At 58.6% G+C, this 26,981-nt stretch overlaps 1 protein-coding gene across 3 annotated transcripts in view; it reads right to left on the minus strand.

Annotated features, from left to right (window-relative positions):
- Nucleotides 1–160: 160 nt before the first annotated feature.
- Nucleotides 161–26,981, minus strand: part of PLXND1 (plexin D1) — a 49,788-nt gene continuing 22,967 nt past the window's right edge. For all 3 annotated transcript variants that reach the window (XM_021069365.2, XM_084989475.1, XM_084989476.1), the window contains 29 exons: nt 26,517–26,619; nt 21,053–21,157; nt 18,594–18,683; nt 18,296–18,389; nt 17,215–17,369; nt 16,043–16,194; nt 15,001–15,100; nt 14,771–14,910; nt 13,901–14,068; nt 13,730–13,820; nt 13,285–13,548; nt 13,048–13,197; nt 12,154–12,268; nt 11,108–11,215; nt 10,915–11,027; nt 10,059–10,163; nt 9,459–9,589; nt 8,889–9,087; nt 6,641–6,787; nt 6,372–6,528; nt 5,904–6,007; nt 5,759–5,822; nt 5,051–5,085; nt 4,706–4,810; nt 4,073–4,236; nt 2,882–3,029; nt 1,775–1,915; nt 1,541–1,615; nt 161–1,312 (listed from right to left, as the gene is read on the minus strand). In XM_021069365.2, coding sequence (XP_020925024.2) covers nt 1,196–1,312; nt 1,541–1,615; nt 1,775–1,915; nt 2,882–3,029; nt 4,073–4,236; nt 4,706–4,810; nt 5,051–5,085; nt 5,759–5,822; nt 5,904–6,007; nt 6,372–6,528; nt 6,641–6,787; nt 8,889–9,087; nt 9,459–9,589; nt 10,059–10,163; nt 10,915–11,027; nt 11,108–11,215; nt 12,154–12,268; nt 13,048–13,197; nt 13,285–13,548; nt 13,730–13,820; nt 13,901–14,068; nt 14,771–14,910; nt 15,001–15,100; nt 16,043–16,194; nt 17,215–17,369; nt 18,296–18,389; nt 18,594–18,683; nt 21,053–21,157; nt 26,517–26,619 — 3,640 coding nt within the window. In that variant the 3' untranslated portion in view covers nt 161–1,195. The remainder of the gene's footprint in view (nt 1,313–1,540; nt 1,616–1,774; nt 1,916–2,881; nt 3,030–4,072; nt 4,237–4,705; nt 4,811–5,050; nt 5,086–5,758; nt 5,823–5,903; nt 6,008–6,371; nt 6,529–6,640; nt 6,788–8,888; nt 9,088–9,458; nt 9,590–10,058; nt 10,164–10,914; nt 11,028–11,107; nt 11,216–12,153; nt 12,269–13,047; nt 13,198–13,284; nt 13,549–13,729; nt 13,821–13,900; nt 14,069–14,770; nt 14,911–15,000; nt 15,101–16,042; nt 16,195–17,214; nt 17,370–18,295; nt 18,390–18,593; nt 18,684–21,052; nt 21,158–26,516; nt 26,620–26,981) is intronic.

A 26,981-nucleotide genomic window follows, 5' to 3' on the forward strand; every position in this document is an offset into this window, starting at 1 on the left:
GAACCTGAACCCTCTCAGATTCATTCGGTACTGGCCCACACCCTGCCACACCTGGGCGCTGGGCAGGGTCCCAAGCGAGGCCGCCTTCCCTACTTTCTGCCACAAGCACAGCCATCTTCCGCCTTGGCATCTCAGGATAAAGCCTGGAGCCCACAGCACGTTTTCCCATCAGGCTTTTATTATAAAGAAGATTCCAGAGCATCCCAGCCTCCCCCTCTAGCCCAGCAGGCCCCGCCTGTCCCTGCGCTGGCTGGGTCTGCACAGGCCCCAGGTCAGCCAGACACCGATTCTAATGGCAACAGAAAAGGTGATGTTCTCAGGGCGCCGGGGGTCTCCGCCAGGCCTGTCCATCCCTGGCACCATTATTTCCAGTGTTGTGCTGGGAGCCCTCGGGGACCTCTCCTGGGTCCTCTGCACTAGCGGCAGCTATTCACAGTTGGCGCATGGTAAGTTTTTTTAACATATAAAAAAGCTTTTTTAAAAAAACAAACAAAAAAAAGTGGTGCTATCTGTAGAAACACTTACAGCAAGATCAAGTAGCCCAGCTACAGCCTTGGTGCAACTCAGCCCCCTCCCCTCTTCTCCCTAGAGACCAGGATCGCCCAGCACCTGTCCCCACATCCTCCACCCACCGGCTCCCTGGACAGCACGGAGCCTGCCACGGGCAGTGGGGGCTGCCTCCTCCACCGGTGGCCACTTGAGCAACAAAAATCTGACGCTGCTTGATGCTGTGAGTGGCCAAGGTCCTCTCTGGGTGAGGGGAGATGATGGGGATATTTTGGTGGCTGAAGCAGAAACCAACCGGGGGCTGGTTCCAGGGGCCTCCCCTCCGCCAGGTTGGATGAGGTAGTGTTTCCGGCTGCGGCTCCTTTGCCTGTAAGGTCAGTTCATGGGCGCAGGGCCGCGTGGGGCAGGGCTCTGGGCCGCAGCAGAGTGAGTGGGGGTGCCGTTCAGGCTGTGCATTCGAGTCCCCACTCCAGAGCCTGGGTCTGTGGGTAGGTGGGAAGGGACGGTGCCCACAGGGCCAGGGCTGGGGGCTCCTTCGCCTGGCTCAGAGAGGCCCCTGGTTCCCTGCCTTCCCCCCCACCCCGCCACCCAACCCCAGGCCTCTGTTCAGTTATTTCCCAGCCGGAGTCAGAGGCACGGGGGACACAAGGAAGCAGAGAGTGGGCACCCGTCCCCAGGCAACAAGGGCTCAGGCCTCGCTGTAGCACTCATAGATGTTGTCCTCCATCAGGGCCACCACCTGCTCAAACTTGTGCTGCAGCTGTGTCCTCCGCGCCGTGGGGTTTGCCTCCAGGGCGGCCACAATCTGAGGGGGAGGGCAGAGCAAGGGGGAGCTGGGTCACAGCCCGGGGACCCAGCAGGGTCCTACTGCAGAGAGTGGGACCAACGTGCTGCTTAGATCTCTGCAGCTGCCAGCCACCCCCAAAGCCCCAGCATCCCAGGGTGTGAGCACCTGAGCAGGTGGAAGTGGACAGGGCTGAAGTGGGGGTGTTGTGGCCCAGGGGGCAGGGGCTGCACACTTGGGGGTACCCACCTGGGTGCGATACCTCTTGGCGTATTTATAAATCTCTGCCATGGCCACGTTGGTGTTGAACTCATTCTGGTACTTCTATGAGGAAAAGACAAGGCAGGAGCTGGGAAGCGGGTTAACTCCACGGTCAGCACCCGGCCAGCCCAGCCATGGCTGCTCCTTAGACACAGCCCCTCGCTGCCACCACTGGTCCTCCCCATCCCCCACCAGGCAAGGTCCCCTCAGAGCCGGCCGCACCCTCGACTCCTCAGCCAGGTGCGCATTCATCTCCTGCTCACTGAGTGGGGTCATGTCATGGATCTGTTTGTAGTAGCGCTGCACGATTTTCCGGTACTCAGGAATCTCCTTGGCATAGAGGAGCTTGTTGGTTGGAGAATCCTGAGGGAGAAACAAGAGGATAAGACACGGGTGGAGACGAGCCACAAAAGTGGCACCATCACTGAGCGCCTCTATCCCGCCAGCTTTGGGCCAGGGGCTCCTCCCACCTCTGTCCTTGTACGAGGAGCCCCTGCCCTATTTTCCAAGCAATGCCAGGGTGATAACCTCAAGGGGGACCTGTATTTGGGGGTGAAAGTGCAAGGGCTTGTGCCAGCACCTTGACACACAGTCTGTTCTGTTCGCATCTTTGCTGAGGGTTATGGATCTCGGTGGCTCAGGTTTCTGGAAGCCTGATCGCTGTCTCAGTGGAACATTTCCCACCACACATTTCCTACGCCTGAATGTGAAACATGCCCAGTTCTTTGTCCCAGGCATCCTGCCTTCCGAGATAGTATGTGTGCCTCTCGTGTGTCTCTGTCACAGGCTAAATGCAGGGCCAGGTCTAACTCCCCGCTCATGAATGCTCCCAGAGCCAGGACCTTTTGGTGCCTCCCGCCCTGGCCTAGCTCTTCCCTCTGCCTGCACCGCTCCTACCCGCCCTCCAGTGCCTGCTGGTCCTGTCCTGCAGATAGAGGCCTCAGGGGTCTCCCTCCTGCGTGTACTTGGAGGTCTTGGCCACCTGTCCCCCTCTGCCCACCCCTTCTCTCAGCACCCACTGGATGGCTCTTGATCATCCAGGCTACTGCCTGGAGCCTGGCTGGTTCTATGAGGTGCAGGACCAAGCAGGCTGCCCACGCTCCCCCTGGCTCTATGGCCTCAGGATGGAGAGTGGGCACTGGGCACACCTGAGGCAGGTGCGGCCAGGCTGCAGCTATGAAGTTTCTGACGATGGGTGTCTGTTTCTGGAAGTCCCCTGTCTGATGACCCCATTCATCCCATATGCCTCAGATCTGAACTTCTTCTGTTCCCCTCCTAGGAAGATCTCTATCCCCTGCAGCACGGGCTGGCCTGCCCAGGACAACTGACCTTGCCCAGCTGCAGGTCGGAGATGGAGCAGGCATCAATGAAGGCCTGAGCGATGACTGAGAGGCAGGCGTCAATGTGGTCCGTCTTGTCGATGTCGAAGACAAACTGAGGGTTTTTCAGGATGTTCACCCAGAACCGGAGAGGAAGGCTGGGGACAAGAGGTGACAGAGCAGCGTGAGCCCACCCTGAGGGGAGGCAGCAGAGGACATGATCATCGAGGGGGCTGGGACAGGCAGACTTGGCCCTTTGTGGCCAGTGGAGACTTGTCACAAGAGGTAACCTACAGGCACCACCATCTTCTGAGCCACAGGCGAGGGTGACAAGTGTCCCAGGGCACCACAGCAGCAGAGGGGGTGGGGGCCAGGTTTCCCAGGGTAGCACAGGGGCACGAGTGCACCCTCACTTCCAGCCCCCACCCCCTGCAGCGCCTCCTGCTCTTGTGAAGGAGCCTCAAGCCAAGTCGTGGTTCTCATTACAAGCCCCCTGGCCAGACGCCCCTCTCCCCCACACGCCTCCTCTAGCCCTCGGCTCCTCCTCCAGCCTTTGCTTGGCCACAGGAAGCCCCTGCCAGCTGGGCCACCAGCAAGGGCTGGGGGCCAGCAGGCCCTGGATCCTTGGCCTCGGGAGGCCAGAGTATTGGTAACACCCCCCCTCCCCCAGTGCCCCGGTGGCCTGGGTTATATGGACAACCCCACTCCCTGAGCTCAGAGAAGCCCTGGCAATTACACAGAAACCTCTGGGTTCGAGGCATTTTTTTTTCTGAGGGTCAGGCTGAGGTTTTCAACAACTTCTTAGTGGGGTTGGTGACCCCAAAAAGTTAAAATGTGCCTCCAGGAGGAACATGATCAGGGTAAGGCACGTCTCCATGAGCCTTAGTGTGCTCCTCTGTGAAACAGCTAGTGGTGCCCACCCAAGAGAAGAGGCAGGGGAGTGATGATAAGGGCAAAATGTATACAAGGGTCACCTAATTCTTACAAAAGCTGAGTTACTTTCACTGCCCTGGTTTTACAGCTGGGGAAAACTAAAGCGCAGAGAGGGTAAGTCACTTAACCAAGGTCACACAGCTTGGAATGGCATATAGAGACTGAACCCTGGCAGGCAGGCTGAGAGGCCAGGCCCTGAACCCCTGCTGCCCCTAATGATACAATGAAGTAGCACCGCCCTCCCATTCATAGCCCCCTGGCCCCTGACCTGTTGGTCTTCCAGATGTGCAACGTGTCAGGGTCTGAGATGCCCCTCTTCTCAGCTTGCTCTTCCAGGAAGTCAAAGAAGTACTTGACGGCCAGTGGGGGCTTGTCTTCACGGATGCTCAGAATGGCCTTGAACAGGTCATCTAGAAACTTCTGCAGCGTGCCCTGCATGGGAGGGGGGTGGCAGTCGTCAGTCCAGGACCACAGGGAGCAGGTAAGCAGACACCTCTGGCAGCTGTGGGAGCTGAGGGGCTGGGACTGAGGAGTGTGGGGTGAAGGGGAAGCTGGGCGGCAGCAGGATGGTCATCTAGCCTGTCTGGATCTCAGTTTTCCTGTCTGTGAGATGGGTTAGTGAAGCCTACCATCCAGGGGTGTCAGAAGGACTGGGACATAGAGCAGGGAATCGGTAGTGTGTGTGGGGGGTGTGGGCTCTTGGGTGCCCAAGCTGTATGGCCTTGCTGCCATCTGTCACAATGACTGATAACAGAAGCTGTCGCTGGCACTCTTCAAGCAAACCCTTCCTCAGCCTCTTGCACCTGAACCCTTCTGGTCCCACGTGAGAACGACCTCCCCACCCCAAGAGTGCTCCCAGCTGCCCCAGTGGAGTGAGACGCTGAGCTGGGGCTGGGCCCACCTTGGTGGACAGCAGGCGCGTCAGGTAGATCTCCGGCAGCACCTTCTTGCGGTGACTTTGCCGGTGGGACTTCTTGGGCTCAGTCAGCTCATCCGTGGGCAGCACCTGGGAGGCCAGGGAAGTGGCCAGTGGTCAGGGCCGGTGCCGTCCTCAGCCATGCACCCACAGGCACCTGGCTCTGCGTGTGCTCTGTGGTGCACCAAGTGACCCTGGGTGGCATTCCCACTCCCCACCCCAGCCCTTTCCAGGCCCAGGAGCTCTGCCCCCAGAGGCCCAGGCTGGTGGAAGCCAAGTCCACACCCAGCAAGGGGCGGGCACCCCCAGGGCCGCAGGCGGGGCACTCACCAAATGGAAATACTTCTCCGTGTCCAAGTCCTTCACTGTGAGAAAAAAAAACACAATAAATAAACAAGCGAGAGGAGCTGGGGGGTTGAAACAGAAATGCAGACAAAAAGATGGAGCGGAATGGAGAGAGCCAGGGACATGTGGAGAGAACAAGGCACAGAGAAAAACGCAAAGCCAGAGCTGAGAGAGATCCAGAAAGAAAGAGGATAAAGCAGAGACAGAAAGAAGAGGCAGGCAGGCAGACAGACAGACATCACAGGGTGACAGGAGAAACAGGACAGAGTTGGTCAGAGACAGGGAGGGGTGAGGCCCCGAGGCGGGCCGGGGGCGGCAGTCACCCACTCTACCCTGGCCCAGACCTCACTAGCTGCTGGGAGAGACCCAAGCCCCTACCCCTCACCTCAGGGGGGCGGGGGTCCCCAAACCCAGAGGAGCCAAGGACCCCAGCCTGATCATCTGAGGGTGTGGAGGGGGTTCCGAGCAGGGATACCACCTAAAGCACAGCTGGCCTGGCGGCTGCCCAGACCCCTTAAAACCACAGCCCCTGTCCTGGGCCCCTCCGCGCTGCCCACGAGAAACCAGACCTGAGGAGGCCCGGCTACGGGCCCTGCCCACACGGCACTGCGGCAGGGGTGCCTGCCCCTGCCCCCTGCAGGGAGGCCGCGGCAGGCCCAGCCTAGATGCCCCCCTCACGTCCACCAGTACTACCTCGACCCAGGGTGTTGTCCTTCTTGTCTGTGAGGCTCATGGCCAGGGAGGCACCTTCAGGGATCTGATGAGGGGAGAGGCTGAGGTCAGAGGTTGGAGGTCAGGGAGGGTGGGAGTAGGGGTGCTGAGTGGAGTTGGGGCCCACCTTGTAATGTGCCAGCGTGTTGAGCTTCTTGCGGCCATCTTCCACCACCGAGGTGTCATCCAGATCCCGCAGGACATAGCTCTGTGTGCTCGAGGCGAACCACTCTGGGGGCGGGAGCAGGGTGTCAGGGTGGGGAGTTGCGGGGGTGAGAGAGACCAGGGGCACCCACACCTCTCTCCTTCCCCAGCTGTACCAGGAGGGAGGGGGTGCCAGGGTGGTGAGTGTAGAGCAGGAGCTCTGGATAGTGCTCAGCCTCAGGCTGTCACTGGGGATGTCAGAGTTGCTAGGGTGGCCTCTCCTGGTGACCAAGGCTGTGGCTGTCACCTGCAGGTCCTCACACCGCAGGCTCCACCGCCCCCCAGAACAGGGGCTCCTGACAGATGGGGTCCATGGCCCCAGAGCATGAGTGGACGATCGTCTGAACAAGGCAGGGGCCCAGCCCACCGAAGCCACCCCCGCCCTGCCCACCGAGGTCCACGTCCTCGGCGCGTGGCCACTGGGAGTAGGGCACGTTCTTGCAGAAGGCTTCCAGGATCTTCTCCTTCACCTGGGTCAGCGTGTCCGTGTCCATGGCCCGCACGCTCAGTGAGTCCATGCCGCAGCCCTGGAAGGACACGTTCAGGTTCTGCACGAGAGAGGGGAGCAAGTCAGTGGGTGCCCCCAGGCACTGCCCTGGGTGCTGGGTTGGGGGTGGAGGCAGGGCCCTCCCAGGCCAGCCGCCTGGCCACTCGGCTCACCCGAGGTTTGGCCTCGATGTTCTCACGCAGCAGCCACTCCTCATTGAGTGTGTAGCGGGCCTTGCCCGTGATGGCGTCGATGGAGCCCTTGTTGATCTGCTGCTTGATGGCGCACAGGAGCAGGAAGAATGGCTCCCCCACCGTCTCCTGGGGTGGGCAGGGCTGTCAGGCTATGCCCACCACCTGCAGCCCACCCTCCAGATACCAGATCCCCAGCCTTTGCCCCCCATGCCAAAAACCTTCACTGTCCCCCCCGGCTCCGCCGCAACACCTCCGTGGCTGCCTGCTTAATCCTCTTTTTGAACCCGCCACTGCCGCCACCCCCACCCAGAGTGTCTCCACGGACTCCAAGGCCAAACACCACCAGCTGTGGGTGCCCACACTCATTTCATCATCCCAGCAAGCCTTCCAGGTACAAGGGTGTCTTCACTGCCAAAACTCAGAGAGGGCAAGCAACCTGCTCAGGGTCACCCAGCAGGAAAGGGGCAGAACTGAACTCGAACACCAGATCAGTTGACTCATAAGCCTATGATTCTTTGTGCTAAGACTCCAGGGTTCGTTTAGATGGAACCAGAACACAGACATGGCCTCAAATAACGGCAATCACAGCCTGATGAGCGTAGGGAGCCCCAAACACCCCTACCCTCACCATTCTCCCTTTGATAAAGCATACACGGCCGGAAAGGGCCTTGGCCGCCCTCCAAAGCTCTGAGCTAATTTTCACAGTCATGTTATAGCAAGTGACACTGTGTTCCATTGATGGTGAATATTTAGGTAAAAATGGTGAGTTAAAGAAAAATTAAGTCATGGAGTTCCCGTCATAGCTCAGTGGTTAACGAATCTGACTAGGAACCATGAGGTTGAGGGTTCAATCCCTGGCCTCGCTCAGTGGGTTAAGGGTCCGGTGTTGCCGTGAGCTGTGCTGTAGGTTGCAGATGTGGCTTGGATGCCGTGTTGCTGTGGCTCTGGCGAAGGCTGGCAGCTACAGCTCCAATTGGACCCCTAGCCTGGGAACCTCCATAAGCCACGGGAGCAAGAAAAAAAAAAAAAGAAAAATTAAGTCATAATAGCATTAGGCAGATTTGGCAAAGACATTCCTCCTGATCCAGTTCTCCACTGATGCCCACCTTTCTGGAGGGGGAAGCAGACACTCAGGAAAGCCTGCTGAGCCACACGAGGGCCAGGAGATGGGTCCAGAGTCCACTGCAGCCCCTGTGGTTCCTCTCAGAACAAGACCTCTGCCCAGGCCCTGCCTCATGGTTCCCCCCTTATTCCCCCGCTTCCTCCACAGCGCCCGCCAGGCTCACCAGCTCCAGGCCCAAAGGTAGAGGCCCCATTTGACAGAAGGAAGCTCAGATCAAGTGAAGGCAACGCCTTGTCCAGAGTCGCAGGGCTGGTTTGTGCCAAAGAAGGACCAAAACCCAGGACATCTGAGACCTGGTATAGGGGGCCTGGGCCTTTTGCCCACGATTCTCAGACACGTCCCTGGCCGCGACCACTGTAGAGCAGCTAGTGGACCATGGACAAGACCAGGGGCTGAGCCTCTCTTATTCTGCAGAAAAATCCTGATGGGATCCTTTTGGCAGAAGGTGAAAGGCCCTGGCTCCCAGGCCCCACCAGCCTCCTCTCTCCACAGAAAGACTTGCTGGACTCCTTCAGTTTCTTTCCAGAACATTCCCTCCTCCTTCCTCTGCTCCTGCTATAACCAAAGCCTGGACACCCTCCCCACTCAACCTTTACCTGCCTTTTTCCTCCTGAGCCCTCAGGTCTCACCTCTGGAAGCCACCTGGAACCCTCCAGCCAGGTCAGGAGCCGCAGCGTTGAGCGCTGCCGTATGGCATTTATTACTCTGTATTTTCATTTACTTCCACACCTGTCTCCTCGAAGACTGGGAGTCCCTCCAGGGCCAGACCCAGGTCTTATTTATCCCCTGAACCCAGAGCAGGGGCCCAAAGGCACCTAGGGAGGGTCTGAGGACTGAGAAAACAATCTTCTGAAACAAAGCTCCCGTCCCAGGCTTGCTCTGACCTCTGCAGGAAGCCAGGGCTCTTCTGAGCCTGGGTTCCCCATCTGGGCAAGGGCTCCTATGGCCCTGTCCTACCCACTCTGAGCCTCTTTCCTCATCCACACAACCCCTGGCAGAGTTGGCATGAGGGTAAAATGAAGTCAGACCTATTGGTGAAGCTGGGCCCGGTGGTGGCAGTGACATGGCTGCCCTACACACGGGTGCCTGTCCCAGTGGCCTTACCCGCAGGCAGCTGTACATGCAGATGGACATCCAGTTGGTCAGCATTTTCTCGACCACAGACTCTGTGCGCCGCAGCATGAGCTTGGGGTTCTTGGCAGCAGAGGCATCGATGAGGTCCACCAGCAGCTCCTTCATGATGCCCGTGTAGTACTCGAGCTTACCGTGCAGTGCGATGGTCAGCAGGGACGCCAGGCTGCACCTGCGGGCAGATGCAGGGGCATCTGCACCAGCCGCACCGGGAGGCCCTGGGATCTGAGGACCACATGGTGGGGTGGTCCACCTTGGCACTGGACACAGACAGGTAAGTGAGGCTGAAGTAAGGGCTACCTCTCCTAACACGCACCATGACCACTGTGACCACGAGTCCTGTCCTGGGCACCCAGGATCAGGAAGGGGAAGCACAGGGGGGCGTCTCAGGACATCTGGAGTCCTAGGACCCAGGGCCTGATGCTGGGGACATGACTGCTGCCCAGGGGACATGGGGATTTGCAAACCGCCCAGGCAGACCTAGGAGTGGTGCCCTGCCCCCTCCGCCAGGCCCTGCCCCTTCCCCGAAGCCTGAAGCCTGACCTGTCCCGCACTGCAAAGTCCTTCTGTTGCTCCAGCGCATGGACAAAGACGATGAGGAAGTGCTTGTTGTTGAGCAGCGAGGAGAATAGGCTGATGCCCTCTTCCATGTTGGGCCGGCAGCTCTCAGGGATCTGCAGGGGTGGGTGGTCCACAGGGGTCCTGTGTCACTGCCTGGCCTAGCTGTCAGCACTCATGATCCCCAGAATGGCTCTGTGAAGGCCTCCTGGGATGGGGAACTCATCACCTTTCACAGGTAAGTCACTGGGAATGATGGCTCAGTTGACTTCAAAAGTGGGGCTCAGCAGGGGTAAGGGTGCAGAAGGCAGCCCAGTGTCCCTGTGTGGGGGACCCTCTCACCTTCCATTCTCGAAGCAGCAGATGGAGGGGGACATCTAAGGGGACTCAATCCCACCCCCCACGACCTGGCCTAGAGGTCAGCACTCAGGTACCCTGAATGGCCACTTGAATACCTTCTGGGATGGAGAGCTCACTACCTCACAACAGCAGGTTCCTCCCCACTCCCCAGGATTAGGACCAATGGATCCAATGAGCTGGAAACTGGGGAAGCCCCATGTGTGCGTGCGGGGTTGGGGTACTCACCTTCCACTCTCCCAGCAGTGGGTGCGTCTCCGGCACCGTGGAGCTGCCCTGGGAGTTGAGGGTCTGGGATGGCAGCACATAACGCTCTTCATAGAGGGAGGAGCACTGTGGAGGCAGATGCCCAGCAGCTCAGCAGGGCTGCACGCTCCCATGACTCCTCCAGGGGCTGCTTAACACATGCAAGAGCCCAGTTTATAAAGAAGAGAGGCCGTGGGCCACGCTCAGGGGCCACAGGATGCCAGGGGAGGAAGAGGAGCAGAATCAGCATGAGGCAGTATGTGGCAAAGCTGGAGCATATGAGGCTCAAAAGGAAGCAAAGCAGCTCAGGGTAGAAGGAGGGAAACCGAGGCAGAAAGGGCTGCAGGGACACTACACGGGCTCTCTGGCTGCTGCGTGCAGAAGGGTGTCGACAGGGCCAGAGGAGGTGCTGGTTACAGGCCCAAATACCCTCAACAGGCCAGGGAAGGTGGGGGCAGGGCAGGGATGGGGCAGAGTCCAGAAGACAGGAGGGGAGGCGGAGCCCCAGGGGCCCAGAGGTTAGAGGGTGTCAGTGAGCCGGGGCCTCTGTTCCTCTGCTCAGTAAGAGGCAGGCCCAGCTCTGCAGGGGGAAAGCGGGCTTGTGTACGGACAGTTAAACATCAAGGGAGCAGAGAAGGAAAGCGGGGAGAAACCGGGCCTGCTGGCCAGGCAGCGCAGCGCAGGCGCCCGCGGCTGGGCGGGTACGTTTTGCACTACTCAGTGGCCCATGATGCACCTGCCAAATTCTCCCACAGGGGATGAAAGTGACCTCTGGGTTCTTGGGGCCCAGGGATGGGTTGAGGAGCCCCAGAGGGAACTGGCACAGGCGCAAACTGACCTTGGGGAAGAAGGTGCGGGTTACAAAGTGCTTGTACTCCAGGAAGGGGATGCCCTGGCTGCGGTTCAGCTCCTTGGTCAGGTCTGTCATGTCTGTCTGCAGCTCAGCGAAGCCTGGAGGACAGGCAGGTGGCCGTGAGTGGACCAGCAGAGGAAGCAGAGGCCCGAGGTCCCACGTGGTCCCTGCCTGCTACCTTTCCGGATCTCCTCTCGGATCTGGGACTCCATCTCCTCCATCTGCAGCAGCGTCTTCTGCCAGTAGCGCTCGGCACGGCGGCTCTTGGTGCAGAAGACGAACAGGGCTGTGGGCAGCAGAGGGATGGTCAGGCCCTGAGGGGCCTTGGGAGAGTGTGCGGTGGTGCCCAGCGTGTGTGGGGCCTGGCCTGAAGGGAAGGTCCTGCCTGCTGCTGTCCCCACCCCAGAGTGGGCTGAAAGCTACAGGCCGAGGGCTTGGGAAATGGCCAGGAATAGGAGGCTCCCATGTCCTATTCTTACAATAAAAAACGAGTGTGTGTTTAAGCCCCTGGTAAAAAGTAGATTTCCCAGGATGACAGAAGCACGGCTGCTTTCTGCTTTCTGTTCTCTTTCTGCTTCTGAGGATTTTCAATTCTTTCTACTCTGGCCAGGCCTCACTTGTGAATGAAGAACTTTTTAAAAGATGACAAAACAGTACTGTATTTTAATCCCTTTCTGGGATATAATATAGATGTATGTGTGTGTATGTATATATACATACATATACACACACACACATATATATAATGTATGTTTTCCCAGAGAGTTTTCTACCACACTTGTACCACTTTAATTCTTTTAATTCCTACCATCGGTGCAGGAGGCTGAGGTTCCTCTCTTCACTGAATACATTACTTTTATAACCATTACTTTAAGAGCAGCATAGCTGCCTAAGATGAAAGTGAACCTTCCCTGAACCAGCCTCTTCTAAGTACCTCCATGAGCTCCCTGTGGACTGGAAAACCCAGTCCTAAGCCCTTTGGCCTGGCACACAGGCTCTCAGCCTGGGGCCAGCACATGTGGCACCAGCTGTGTCCCCACCCTCTGTGTCGGCGCTGGGCACACTCCTCACCCACCTCGGAGGGCCTAACCCGCTCCCACCTCCATGCCTGTGTGCAGGGCACCCCGGCCTGCTCGGCCTTCTCTGCTGTCCACTGAGCTGCAGAGGGCGGGGTGAGGTGGGCCAGGTCTGTCCTCTCAGCTGTCACGGAGGTGGGGTCCTTACCGACCACAGACAGCAGCAGCAGGATGCTGCAGATGACAATGGACACGATGATGGCGGTCTCGCTGCCTCCCAGCTGCAACGTGGCAATGGTCTGGTTGAAGTTCCCCACCTGGATCTGCGCAGGGAGGTGGGAGAGGGGGCTGTAGCCACCCTGGACTTTGGTCCTGGCTCTTCCCCCCACTAGCTGTGGTCTTGAGCTAGTCCCCTAGCCCCTCCAAGTCTATGATGCCCCAACCACGAGACAGAGATAACGCCATCTCCTGGGGACCCTGTGAGAGCTAAATGAGAGCATGCTTGTCAAGCCCTTAGTCCTGGGCATGGCACACAATCAGTATAGGCGAGGCAGCTCCCAGAGCCTGGCTTCTGTCCCCAAACAGCCGCAGGGGAGCCTGTGAGCTCTTAGGACTCAAAGGGCAGAAGTGGAACTGGGGTGTGGGTGAAAGGGAGCTTGTGTAGTCAAAGCCAGCCTGGGGTGGCATGGGCTGCCTGTAAGAGAGTGAGCTCCCTGTCCCAGAAGGCATGTAAGCAGGTACAAGGCAGAAGAGGGCCCACTTTCTGGGCCCTCTCTCTTCTCCTGTGTCCCTCCCTCTGTGACTCTACTTGGTAACTGGCAGCCCAAACTCTGGGTAGAAGCAGCACTTACGGCCTCTGAGAGCCCAGCCCCATCAGGCTAGCTGGGATGGTCACTGACCTTGAACAGGTCACTAAGTTCTTGGGTCTCAGTTTCCTCATCTGCCAAGTGGGGAGGTAAAGCTCTGCTTGGTGCAGCTTGTCTAAGCTTCTGAGCTTGGAAATGCTCAGCCGAGACGTGCCGGTTGGGGGGCTGTTGCTCAGGCACCTGGGGCAGGGCTGGGGGCCAAACCCACCTCTGCCTCTCATGCATGGTCCACTCACCGTGATGGGCAGCTGCCCCTCGGCTGTGCCCAGGGACTCATTGACTGAGCAGTGGATGACCCTCTCGGAGACGATCTGGATGTCGCAGCTCACCTGGCCTATCTTGACCCGGTATTCATGGCTCTCGAGGCCCAGGCTGTCCTGCTCCTTCTGTGGGTGCAGAGGGGGTACTCGTGAGGCCCAAGGCTGAGCCTGGCCACCTCCCCACCTCTGGCACCCGCCCCCCACGGCGCTCACATGGATGACCAGGGTGAGCGGCTCCCCAGGGTGGTGCTTGATCCACTTCTCCCTCTTAGCCGTGGAGAACTGCGGGTCAGGGAGGTAGTCCAGGCGGAACCTGCTGCCCCGCTGGGCCTCCTCGGGGTCCAGCAACTCCTCGGCCACTGCCGCCTCGTCCGCATAGGCCCGCCCATTGAGGAAGAAGTCCACGGGTGCAGACGCATTGCTCAGGGCGCCGGGCGATGGGCAGGTGATGAGAGTGGAGTTGAGAACCTTACAGAGCTGGTGAGGGAGGGCCAGGGCCAGAATGGGAGATGGGGACAGTCAGGGAAATTGGGGAGAGAGGGAGGGAGAGAGAGGCAAGAGACAGGGAGAGAGAGAGAGAGAAGAGGAGATGCCGCTGAGTGAGGCCTGATCAGTCAGGGCCGTAGCCACCCCCACCCCCTGGGCCCCCGGCCCTCACCGTGGGCTCGCGGCCGATGTGGTGCACGGCCATGGACACGTTCTGCACCATGTGGAAACGCTCACCGGCCACTGTGATGGTCCTGCCACCGCTGTGGGGGACAGCAAGCCCTGTGAGCCCACCTGCAGCCCCAGAGCCTACCCTGGCCTGGGGCCTGGGTCCAGGTCTCACCTGACGTGGCTGCGGCGGGGACGGATGGCTGTGATGACTGGGTTCCGCATGTACCAGAAGGTGAGGTTGCCGTGCACGCAGCCACGGCGCTCGAAGCGCACACACACGGGCACGGAGGCCGGCAGGGCGCCCCCAGGCACCGTGCAGGCAATGCTGGTATCCGTGCGCCTGTCGAAGGACGGTGGGCCTTGTTACCAGGGCCCTGGCTCCCCCTGCCTGGGCACAGGGCCTACTCACCTGGCCCCACCTGCACATAAATCTTATTTCCAGATTCCTCCTGCCACACCTCTGCCCAGGCTGGTCGCCCACCTTGAACACTCTCCCTTCTCTTCTCTGACCTGCCCCATCCCACCTCCTCCAAGAAGACATCCCAGAGATCCCCTCCCAGCTTCTGCCCCACTGAGGGCTCTGCCCCCACAACCCTGAAGGCACAGACTTCTACTAATCCTGCTGTCCTTAGTTCTGGGGGACTGTCTGCTGTCCCCCAAGGACTGAGACTGTTGGGCTCTTCTTGGTGTCCACAGAAACACCCATCAATGGGACCTGGTATACAGTAAGTGCATAATGAAATAGGTATTTCACCAAGAGGTTCTAGACCATGTCCCTGGGCCAAGGGAAGCTCTCAGCATGTGTGCAAGAATCACCATTTTCACTGCAGCTTAAGGGTACTTATGAAGCACCTACTGTATGCTGGGCACAAGACTTCCCCACGATCACTGGTGCTGTTCTTATCAGACGAGAAAATTGAGGCCCAGAGAGTGTGTGTTGGGGGTGGCTGGCTAAGAGAAGACAGCCAGTAAGGTCCCTGGTGATGCCTAGAGGAGGACCCCCAGCCCCCCAGCCTGCCCCCCACCTGGCCCAGGAGCTTACACCAGCTCAGTGCAGGGCTCTGTGCCATTCACCAGGACCTGGAGCTCTGAGCCCACGTGGAGGTCGCTCCCTTGGATGGTGATCCTGGTGCCCCCTGCCTTGGGGCCCATGGTTGGCTCCAGGGCATGCACCAGGGGCAGCTGTGGGGAGAAAGGCAGGCGGTCAGGCCTCGGGCCAGCTTGGGCCAAGGTGGGTGGGTGGGCAGGGTGGCAGGCAGCAGTCTCCCTTACCACGTAGGAGAAGCGCTCCCGTGACCTGCCCTCCTTGGAAGCATTCACCGTCACGACGTCCGAGAATGCCCCTGGGGCTGGCCCCGTGGCACACACGATCCTGGGGGAGGTAACTTGGGTCAAGGAGCAGCCAGCAGATCCCAGGGGGTCAGGCAGGTGCTGTCGGGTTGCTCCCTTGAACGACGGGCCCCTTCCTCCCCAGCTACACCCCAGAGCATGTGACCGCCCCATCCTTACACTCAGCCATACACACCCCACTCGCAGTGGGTCCTGCCCCTCACAGCCAGGACACCCAGCAGCACTACTCAGGTCAAAGTACTGAAACTACTCCCTGTCAGCCAGAGAACAGCCATTGAGCCTCCTAAGTACCGCCCCGGTGCCAAGCTCTTCCCTGGGGCCACCCCCCACCTAACTTTCCCACAATTCTGCAAATAAAGACAAGAGGACTGGACAAGATGGTCTTTGGGGACATTTGAAAGTTCTCCAACCCTAAGAACATCTGTTGGGCTGGTAGACTCATGGCTTTATCTGCAAGCCTGACTGAATGGCCAGAAAGGAAATCAGCTCACCCCCTGCTCCAGGGGCCAGGCTCCGCTGCTGCAGACCCAGACCTCTGCCCCACCCGGCAGCCCCTACACCTTCCGAACTGCAATTCCTTTCATCAGAGCAAGGCTTCTGGGGAGGTAGGGCTGGTCTAGGGGAGTGTGGGAGGGCTTCCCAGAGGAGCAGACCTACAGGGGGACCGGAAGGATAAGGACTGGTGTCCCCATGCCTGGTGGGAATGCCTTAAGCAAAGTGAGGAGACCTGGGAGCAAGGGACTTCTGGTGCAGAAGGGTGCCAAGGAGAGGGGATGGTGGTGGGGGTGGGGCCAGAGGGTATGGGGGGTGGCAGAGGGGGATGATGGGGGTGGCAGAAGGCAGAGGAGGGATGACAGGGGGGATGGCAGAGGGCAGAGGGGAGGGCAAAGATGCAGTGGGCACTTTCAGTTGAGTGGGGCCTGCAGGCCACTCAGAATGACCCCCCAGACTGCCCTCTACTCACTCCTCCGACACTGTGTATCTGTCAGCCAGAGGCTCACAGGCCACGCTGCCAATCCACACGCTGTGGGCCACATCGCTGAACCGCCGGCCCAGGTTCCTGCCACGAATGGTCAGCAGGGTCCCGCCGTCCAAGGGGCCACTCAGGGGCTCAATCTGCCAGGTGCCCGGAGAGAGGGGCAAGTGGGATTCTGAGGCTGGGATGCTGGCTGGCTTCCCCACCACTGTCACAGGCACCTGGGAGGCAGGGCCACACAGACCCATCACGCAGCAGGGGCTCTGAGAGCAACGGCACTGTCAGCCGCTGGGCAGGTCACTGGGCCAGCTCGGGTTTGGGGACACCGGTGCACAGCGACAGGGTCAGTGCTATTTGAGGGGGGTCTCCAGGGGACACTGAGATCCACTCCCAGTGGCCATATGTGACCACATGCTCCTGAATCCCAGCCAGAGCTGACAGCATGGGCACCTGGCCAGACTAAGCCAATCAGAATCCTCCCCTGAGTTTTTTTCTTAATTAAAACCAAGGCTTGGATTTCCCATCATGGCACAGCATAAATGAATCTGACTAGGAACCATGAGGTTGCAGGTTCGATCCCTGGCCTTGCTCAGTGGGTTAAGGATCCGGCATTGCCATGAACTGTGGTGTAGGTCCCAGACAAGGCTCAGATCCTGCATTGCTGTGGCTGTGGTGTAGGCTGGGGGCTACAGCTCCAATTCGACCCCTAGACTGGGAATCTCCATATGCCATAAGTGGGGCCCTAAAAAGCAAAAAAAAAAAAAAAGGCTTGGGAGTTACCGGCAGTGCTGATTTTCCCCTCATCAGCAAGGCTTCCCTGACCTCATTACACAAACTAGAGACACTCAGGATCTCCTCCACCCCAGACACCTGACTCCCCTGCCCTGCTACTGCCCCGCAGCACTTACCACCTTCTAGATAGAAATCATTTCCTTTCTCATTACTATCCCCCCTCACCAGCTAAGACATTAGCTCTGGGAAGGCAGGTGCTTATTTTGTTCACTGCCATATCTCCAGCACCAGGTGGGGCCTGGCACCCAGCAGGTGGCCAGGTGTGTGCCCGGGTATATGTAATCACGTGTGCTGCGCTGTGCATGTGCACATTTAGGCTGGTGGGTGCCACAGGCCTCTGAGGGGAAGGGACAGTTGTGTGTGCTTACTGCCCGGATCTCAGGCGCAGGGCAGGTGCCAGGCAGGGGCTGCAGGGTCCCTCGCAGACGGCAGCCATCACTCCACACACACTGGTGGCCCAGGTCCTCCCGGCCCAGGCACTGGGAACAGTCGGGGCTGCCCATGGCACAGTTATAGACCTCCACTGCAGGAGACATGAAGGCAGCATAGGTCAGGGGGGCTCTGGTTCTTAGACCCCCATGAACTTCTTAGTACCTTCTCCAACCTCCCCAGGGGCTCTGCTAAGCACAGCACAGCCACAGCCCCATTTAAATTCATCCTCACCTCAAACTGTTTATTAGCCCCATTTGATAGATAAGAGATGAGGCTCAGAGAGGCAGAGTGACTTGTCCAAGGTCACACAGCTTGTGAGTAGCAGAGCTGGATTCACACCCAGGCCTAAATGGGTCCCTGAGCCCCAAGTAGAGCTGCAGGATGCTAGGGAATCATTGAGCAATGCGGCCTCTGTGGGCCTCAGACACCCAGGGTGGCCCAAGGAGTGCAGGGCAGGTCCCCTGGGGCTTCAGGCTGTGCAGGCTGGTCCTGGGACTTCTGTCTGGGATGTTCATGCTATGGATATGGGGGTCCCCAGGTCCACAGGGATGTCTGAGGCCCTCCATGAACAGGCCTCCTCTTATTATACGTATTGAGTCAATACATATAATAAGAGCAAGGACAGCAGCCAGCCTTCGGGGGCGCTGACTGTCCCTGAGATACCCTCAAAAGGCTTTGTGTGCATCCTCTCAGCAAATCCACACCATGCCCTCTGCAAACGGGCCTGCGCCCTCAGTTCACACAAGGACAGTGAGGCTCAGAAAGGGACAGGCGAGTGCCCGGGGTTGCACAGCCTTAGCATAGGGATGCCCCCAGCATGTCGTGCCAGGCTCCGAGGAGCTGCTCAGTAAGTACAGAGTGAGTGACCCAGTTCAGAAAGGCAGGGCTGGGGTTTGAGAGGTGTGTGCCAGGCAGTGGCGAGGTGGGACACCCAGCACCAAATGAGTCCCCCAGGGCTGAGTCCCGCCTAGTGTGGCAGAGTCCCCTGAGGCCAGGTAAGGGGGGTGGGGGTCCCACCTGTCACAGGGTCAGGGCTGTCCAGGAATCGGGCTGGCCGTCCCTTTAGCTGGAGGCTGAGTGGAAACACCTGGCTCTTCTGGGTCGTGTGCAGCTGCAAAAGGACAGGAAAAAGCATGAGGGGTGTGAATAGTGTCTAGGGCTCGGTCAGGGGAGGGGATGTCAGGAAGATAGATGACGGCAGGGCTACTGGGGACAAGGGAACCAAGAGGGGGAGGTAGAGAGGAAGGAGTGCAGTGTCTGGACTTGTGCAGGCCTGCCCTTGCCCCCATCCCCTTGTTAAAGCCACACCACTCACCACCACTTGGTTGCAGCGTACGGCTGATTCATTCACCCACACGGCCTCGAAGATCTCCTCCTGCCCAAAACTACATTCAAGGGCTGTGCCCTGCAGGAGACGGGGTGGGAGAGTGAGGTCAGCACCCCATACCCTCACCAGGACGTCAAGGACCGCTGCCTGAAGAGTGGGTGCAGTCCTACCACCAGGCCTTCACCTGGGCTCTATATCCTCCCCAAAGCCCTTCCTGGCCTCCATGTCCAACACCTGAAGGAGGCAGAGCATACATGAACACCTAGAACATGGCCTCGTGCTCCCCATGCCACTAAAAGCCTCACCGACATCTCCTAGGGGCCTAAACCCAGAGCCTTTCACTCAGCTCGGAAAGTCCTAACTTCAGCGTGACTGACATTCAAGGTTCATCCTGCTCTTTAACCTCAACACCTCCCACCTCTGGGCCCAGGAGGCCCAGGAGCCAGCCACACAGGACCTGCTCCGACATAGCACAGGCTGTCCTGCCCTCAGGCTTTTGCCCAAGCCCACTCTTGGGACCAGCAAAACCCAACACAGCCTCCAAATCCACTCCAACGTCCCAAGTTCCAAAGCCTTTCCAGACTCCCCCCATCAAATCACGGGATTTGAATATTTACATATTTGGCAATGAATATTGGGGTATGTGGGGGAGCTCTATTTAGCTCCTAAGGCCTGTGCCTGACCCTTACCCCCTGCCCAGGCTCTGTGTACACCTGCCTCCCCACCTGCTGGGGAGGGTCAGGCTAGGTCTCGGCCCCTCTGATACCTCCAGAAGCAGGTGGCACTTAAAAGTGTTCAGGTTCTACCTCATACAGGCCCAGGTTCAAATCTCGCCTCTGCTACTTCCTAGCTGTGTGACCACATGCAAGTGGCTCCTCCTCTCTGGGCCTCAATGTTTCTAAACTCTGTAATGGAAAGAGGCTTCCCTACTCTGCAGGGTTCTAGGGAAATAGAAGATCATTTATCTTTAGTGGGTTGCACACTGTGGGTGCCTAATATATGCTGGCTGTTATTAGTATGCAGTAGGTGCTCAATAAATGCTCGTTGCATGAATAAACAGGCCAATTCCCCAGTCTCATCCTGCCCTCAGCCCAGCACAGGCCTCTGGGGGCAGCATCAATAAATATTTGCTGAGTGAACAAAACTGGGTTTTGTGAGTAATAGGCCAGCCTTGTGGCAAGACTTCCTGTTTATGTCCCTGTCACTGACAGATGTGACACCCTGAGGAGAAAGCAGGTCAGCAACCCCCCTGCCTGCCCCCCTCCCTCTTTGCTCTGAAACCAACACAGGAAAGTGGCTGCTGACAGGGCTGAAAGCTCATTTGTGCTCTGCCACACCGAGCTGGGAGGCAGTGTCTTGAGTCCCTGAGCTTAGGATGGCAGGTCCAGCCTGTCCTGGGCTCAACAAACACAGCTGCTGCAGAGCCTAGGCAGGGGGCTCTGTTCACCCTCAGTGTTCTGGAAGCAGGCTTGGGGGCAGGAGGGCTGAAGAATCCCTAAAGCCCTGTGCAGGCGGTTACACAGTTGAACAGCAGCAGCCGGGACCCAAACCCAGGACTTGGGCCTCCCAGGCCAGGCTCTGGTACCCAGGCAGTTGCTGCTCTCCATTCAGGCGCAGGCCCCTTGATGTTCCTGGAAGCTCTGCCCTGTCCCTTGCTGCACTGCAGCTCTGCCACGAAGCTGCCTGACACATCCCAGATGCCTGGCACGTGGTCCCCACGTGTGACAGCCATCACGGGCCTCAGCTCCCCCATGGAAGCGACAGATGGCGAGTCCCCAGGAACTGGGGAGGGGGGTACCTGGCACGCCTCCAGGACTCATCAACGCTTCCCACCCAGGACGCTCCTCCAGGAGGGACCCAGAAAGGGGCTGCAGCCCTTCCCGCAGCCCAGATGGATGGGGGCGGGGCAGGCTGTGGGGCAGAGCACTCCATAAGGAGTCCAGGACTAGGGCGAAGGTCCAGCCCTCTGCCATGTGACCTGGAAGCATCTACTTCCCCTCCTGGGCCATGGGGAAGGGGGCAGCCGAGGGGTCCTCCAGCCATCCTCCAAGGAAGACATGTCAGCCACCAACTAGGGACATGTGTCCAGGTTCATCACTCTGCATGGGGTCAGGGTGGCCACAGCATGGATCATGTCACTTGTGGGCTGTGGCGCTGGGTGGGAGCTGGGTCTGGTTCTGTCAGGGGAGCTTTAGAGGGGAGGGCGTCTGTGGGTCCTGGCCAGGCTTTCTTGCAGAAGCTGGGGATGGCCCCATGGTCTGGCCCTCACCACCTGCTTTCTTTGCCCCTAGCTCCATGCAACCAGAGTGAGGCTTTCTCAAACAGAGCCTGGAGACGCAGAGCAAGAAAACCACAGCATGTAGGTAGGCCCAGAGCAGGGGTTCCCCACCTGGGGCTGTGCTCTCCTAGCCCCCGCCCCGCCCCCACCCCGCCCGGCTTCCACTTACCTGGAAGAAGGCAGCATTGGCCAGATGCACCGGGACGCTCTGGGAGCTGCCCGTGGGCACAGGAGCCAGGGCTGCGGGTAGGATCTGCGGGCAGTCTTGAGGGTTCTGCGGTCAAACACAAGGAGGGGTGACGCCAGGGCCTTTCAGAAGAGACAGGAGGCAATGCTACCCCAGCCAGCCTGTGCAGTCCTGCTCCCCAGGGAGGAATCAGGCCGCCCATGGCATGAGCAAACACTATAAACAAAACCCAGCAGGGAGTTCCCGTCGTGGCACAGTGGTTAACGAATCTGACTAGGAACCATGAGGTTTCGGGTTCGGTCCCTGCCCTTGCTCAGTGGGTTAACAATCCAGCGTTGCCATGAGCTGTGGTGTAGGTTGCAGACGCGGCTCGGATCCCTTGTTGCTGTGGCTCTGGCGTAGGCTGGTGGCTACGGCTCCGATTGGACCCCTAGCCTGGGAACCTCCATATGCCGTGGGAACGGCCCAAGAAATAGCAAAAAGACCAAAAAAAAAACCCAGCAGCCACAACCACCAAGGGCAGCATGCCTGCTGCCTCCCACACACCACCTCACACGAGCCTGTCAGCAGAGTTCACCGACCCCACTTTACAGACGAGGAAACTGAGGCACAGAAAGATGCAGTTACTGCCTGGTGGGGCTGGGTCCCTGTGGCTGCTGCACAGTGTGCCTCTCAGAGGAGGCCAAGAGGCTGAGGTCAAGGGTCAGCCCCTCTCAGTCTGCGGGTCTCACCTTTCCTGGCTCTAAAGTGAGGGGCTGCACCTGCTTTCCAAGACTCCGCCCAGCTCTGGAATGCCAGTTTCCAGAATGACCCATGATAAATGATTCAGAAAAGAGAAACCCCAGCCTCCTGAAGGGCCCACAAGAAACAGGCGGTGAGGGCCCTGGTGCCACACCCCAGGCGAGAGTTACAGCCTCTGAGTGGAAGCACCAGCTTCCAGGGAGTCCTGGAGAGAGCCTGGGCCTCTGCAGCCCCATGTCAGAGGTGGAGCCACTGGGGCTACTTCAAAGGGAGGGGAATTGGGAGGGGCAAGAACCTGGGTTCAGGGAGGAGGGGAGCTACCCAAGGTCAGAGGGCAGAGGTGGTCTCTCAATTCCCATCTGAGTCTCCGGCCAGAAACTGAAGTCTGGAACTGAGGGCCAGGGTGAAGGCCACAGGTGAGGGGTCTTTTCTCCCTACTGTGAATCGTGCAGGGAGCTCCTTGAGGGGAACCTCAGGGGCCCACGTAAACCCAGAGCCCAAGAGATGCCAATACTAACAGTAATAAACCACGAGCACTAGCGACGGTGGCGGTGACTAGCTCCTACAGCTCTCACTATGCTCCAAGACAGTTCTGAGCACTTCACACTATATTAATTCACCAAATTCTCCGCCCAGCAATCCGGTGAGGTTGGTACCATCATTACACCCATTTTACAGACAAGGATACTGAGGCACAGAGAAACAAAGTGGTTTGCCCAAGAAAGAATGGGCAGCACAGCAGGCTCCAGTTGTCCAGACCCTGTGCTGACCCCCAAGCCAGAAACCTCACCCAGACTGGTCAGTGTCCCTGGGAACAATGCCCAGTGCCCTGCACGGGGGCCTTAGCCAGACATGGTAGGGCCCCAGTGGGGCCTCCTGAACCGACCCTCTGGTGGGGCCAGGAGGTAGGAGCTGATATCCAGCTCCCTATGGGACACACAAGCCTGTCCCTGTCTGAGCTGCTGCCCTGCTCCATCCCATGTGCAAAGCCCATGGAATTTCAGGGAGTGGAACCCACATGTTTCTAATTGGGTTTCACAGCTGCTGCCAGCCCGCTTCACAGCTGGCGGGGCCCTGCGGCTCTGTCCTCCCAGCTCTGCCCTACCCGAGGGTAGGTGGCCTGTGGGCTAGAGGGGTGAGGGTCAGGGAAGGGGGTGCTTCCACAAGAGGCACCCCAGAGGAAATGACGTGGGACCCTCCCTGAGGGCCCTACTCCCCTTGATCCTTCTAAGCCATGGCCACCTGGGTGTGTGGACCCATTTCTCCAGTGTGGGACCAAGGCAGAGGGTGCTGGCATGTCTGCCTGCTTTTAGTGCCTCCCCAGGGTCAGCTAACACTCCATGGGGACAGCCTCCAGATCGGCCTGGGTCTCTGGGGAATGTCTCCAACCCCAGGCTGTGGTTTGGGAGGGCTGGTCCTACTCCCTAGGCCCAGGGACAGCCTTGGCAATTGGCTCAGGGAGTGAATGTGACCCAGTTCTCCTGGAACTTCCGCAGAACTGAGAAAGCGGTCTCCTGGGGCTGCCAGGCCATCTTGCTGCCAAGAAGGGAGGGCCTGTCTGAGCACGGAAGCCACTCAGAGGGGCGGTGAGGCCCTGATGACAGTTGGAGCCCCTGGATCCGGCTGTGCCTGAAGGAGATACTGTCCCTTGGACTCTGTACTCACACAGCCATTGCAGCTGAGGCCAGCTTGAGTTAGGGCTTCCCTGCTCACAACCAGAGGATTGAGGCCTCCCCATCCCATCCCAAGCGGAGCCATCATTACCTCCAAAAGAGGCCACGGGGCTCCTCCCCTTTGCCAAAGGGCAGACTGCAGCTCAGGAAATCACAACCGACCCCGCAAACTTGGGGCAGAGCCGAGAAGATAGGAGATCAGGACTCAGGGGAACAGATGCCAGGGCAGCTATGTGGGAGCCACAGAAAGCCCAGATGTGAGCCCAGCGTATGCTGTTTCCCAGGGGCCTCACCAGGCTCCACATTGCAGTTCAGACTCTCCCAAGGTCTCTCCAAGTTCAAGGGCCGAGAGCTGGTGTCCCAATCCAGCAGAGCACTGAGTGGACCAGGAACCCTGAACCCACATGACCTGTACCCCCACGGCATCCAGAAACCTCCCCCTGACTTTCTGCACCCCCACGGCATCCAGAAACCTCCCCCGTGTTCCCACCAGACACCCTCTCCACCAGCTCCACCTCCATGGAAGTGCCCACCCAGGGGGGCCCACCCTCCTATCTGCCCAAATCTCCTTCTAAGGTCCAAAGTCACAGCACCTTGGGGAAGCCACCTCGGGGTGGCCACACCCTCCTCAGACACTAAAACTAAAAGTAAGGGCACAGCCACCTTCCCCTATTCTCCCTCCCTCCTTGGAAAAGCTGGAGCTCTCCTCCCAGCACCTCCCACCCCCACTTCCTTCCTCTGGGGCTATGAGGGAACCGGAAGTGAGAGAAGACTCAGCCCCCAGCACCCGCCTTCCCAGAGACAGTCCACTCCCCACTGGTCCAAGCCCTACAGCCCCCTCCCAGCTCCTTCAGCTCCAGGTCCAGAATGATGTGCAGACCCCGCGGCCGCCACCCCAGCAGAGGCATGGCGCCTCTGTGGCTAACTGGCACTTAATTAAATGCCAAATTAAGCATGGGTTCAGAAGCTCCTACAGACCCAGGGAGGGGCTGCCTCTTCTCCTGCTAAATTACCATAATCCTCTAAGACAGGCCCTCCCTGTGCCCCTACCCCAACCCCTGACCACTGAGCAGCAGACTGGGAGGAGAGAGGTTTATCAGGGCACTGCCACAAAAACTGCTCCAGGCTGGTGAACTCCTATGCATCTGGCAGGACCCAGCAGAAGGCTCCTCCCGCAGAGAAGTCCCTGTCTCACCCAGAAGAGTGGCCACCAGCTCCTGAGAAGCACAGTGGCCTTTTAGTGAGCACCTACTGTGTATCTAGCATGACTCCAGCTCCCCACCAGAATCTTTGAAATAGGCCCCATTTCATAGATGGGGAAATGGGCACAGAGAGGTTTGGCAGCTTGCCCAGGATCACACGGCTACAACTTACACCTCAGGTTCTCGGTTCACGACAGGGAGGGCAGAACTTTATCTAACTAGGTGCTTTCCCAGTGCCTAGTACATGCCCAGGCATACAACAGGTGCTCAATAAATGCTGAATGAATTATGTTGAGTCTGGACTCTCCTCATCCCACCACTCCTCTAGGTTAGAGCACCAGAGGCGGGCTATGGGCACAAATGCTTCGTGTTGACGTTATGGTCCCCACTGTGCACACAACCCACAGCTGGGACCAGAAGGAGACATGACCCAAACGAGAGCAAGCATCCTGGCTGCCCAGATTGGAGCCCCAGGTCCACTGTGGAGGCTTGGCACTCCCGCAGGGTTTGGCCACACGGCCTCTACCGGGACTCCCTTCCAATGCCAGCAAGCCCATGTTACTGCGTCCCGGCTTTAAGCATCACCCCTGCCAGACATTTCTTCCCCAAAGCACTTCTGAGGCTCAGGTGGGAGGGGATGAGACCAGAGGATGCCAGGCGTGGACCCTTCAGTAACTGCCAGGGGCAGACAAGGCTCTGAGGATTCCTGACCAGGTTCTCTGAGGCCAGTACCCAGAGGCTGGGGCTTCAGATGCTCTGGGGACTGGGGCTGCTTCCCTGGGATGCAGGCCCAGGGAAGGATGCCAGAAGCCTCCTCCTGCTGGGAGCCAGGGCCTCAGGAGCCATATTGACCACCTCAGTTGTGCCCTATGGAAAATGGGAGGGAACATCATTTTCTTGGAGAAAGGAGCTCCAGGCAAGGACCTGGTACCTCAGCTCAGCCTCTCACAATCCAGATACCACACAGAGGGTCCAGCAGGCAGGCCTGACAGAGGATGAGCTGTGACAGGGCCCTGACACCTGCAGCCCCTGCCCCCGGTCCAGGCAGCACATCCCTATCAAAGTCTCAGGAGTCCTGTTTGGTCATCCCTTAGAGGCTCTTGGGACAAAGGCAAGAGGCCACCCTACAAGCGAACACACCCAGGAACCAGCCAGGCGCAAGGTATGTGGCGCCTCCACTTGTGTCTTTCCTCCAGTTCCCCACCCGCCCCGACACACCCCAGGTAACTGATCACATCCAGCTGGCCCACAGCACCGGGGTGGGCCTGGCACCGGCAAGAGGACTGGGGAACGTGTGGCCTTGGAGGCCGCCCACCCTCTTCATCTGGCCCTATTTGGGGAAGCGAGGCAAACAGGGGCTCTAAGCCAGAGGGGCCTTGCCTGAAGGCCCAAGTCTGGTTGGTATTCCCTGACCCCCTAGGGTTGCTGAGAATGTTGAAGGTAAAACTGAAGACTAGCAGGATGTGCAAAAAGGGGCCTTCTGCAGCTGGAAGTGTAAACTGGCTGAGGCTTTCCAGGGGTCAGCTGAGCCAGGAGTGTAAAAACATGGCCAGGCTTTCACCCTGAAATGCCATTTTGAAGACCTGGTCTCCCGGGAACAATCAAGGCCGTGCACAGTGCCTGGGACGGAGGAGAACCCAGAAAGAAACAGGAAGCCATCGGCATGTTCAACAACAGGGGACTGGTTAAATGCGCTGTGATGTGATGAGCCCCTCATGGCTGTTAAATCTGGTGCCAAAGAAGAAAATTTAATGACACGGAAATGTTCTCAACATATTAATGGAAAAAAAGGAGGAGTGGAGGCAGAGGGCATGCCTGGGCCTGGCTTACCATGGGATTTGATGAGGCCTCACAGCGAGACTGGTTGGAGACACAGGCGTGCTGTTGGATGCACCAGAAACAGGGCCACTGTGCTGATAGGCAGCTGGTGCAGCTGGAAGACAAGGGAGGGCCCTCAGCTACCTGACTGCCAACTCCTGTGCCCTGAAACTGGGATCCAGGATGTAAATCCCAGCATAGGGAAAGAAGGTCTTTTTCAACATTAGAGCTACTGAGAGGGGCTGGATCCTTCATAAGGTAGTGAGCTCCCTGTTGCAAGAGGTATGCAAGGAGGAAATAGGCAAATGGGGCCTTTAGGAGACTAAATTAAGTGTAATCAAAGCACTTCGCTCACAATTTGGGTGCTCACAGAGGTCAGATTGGGTGATGAGAGTTCACTGCACAAATGAGCTCATGAGTGAGCAACCTAGGGTCCTGTCTGCATCTAGGATGCCATCCTTTTTCTTCCAAAGCCCT

This window comes from Sus scrofa, chromosome 13, assembly GCF_054392235.1.
Source record: "Sus scrofa isolate SSC_HxYL_T2T_F1_AM1 chromosome 13, Sscrofa_HxYL_maternal_Yorkshire_Landrace_v2.0, whole genome shotgun sequence".
Taxonomy (NCBI): Eukaryota; Metazoa; Chordata; class Mammalia; order Artiodactyla; family Suidae; genus Sus; species Sus scrofa.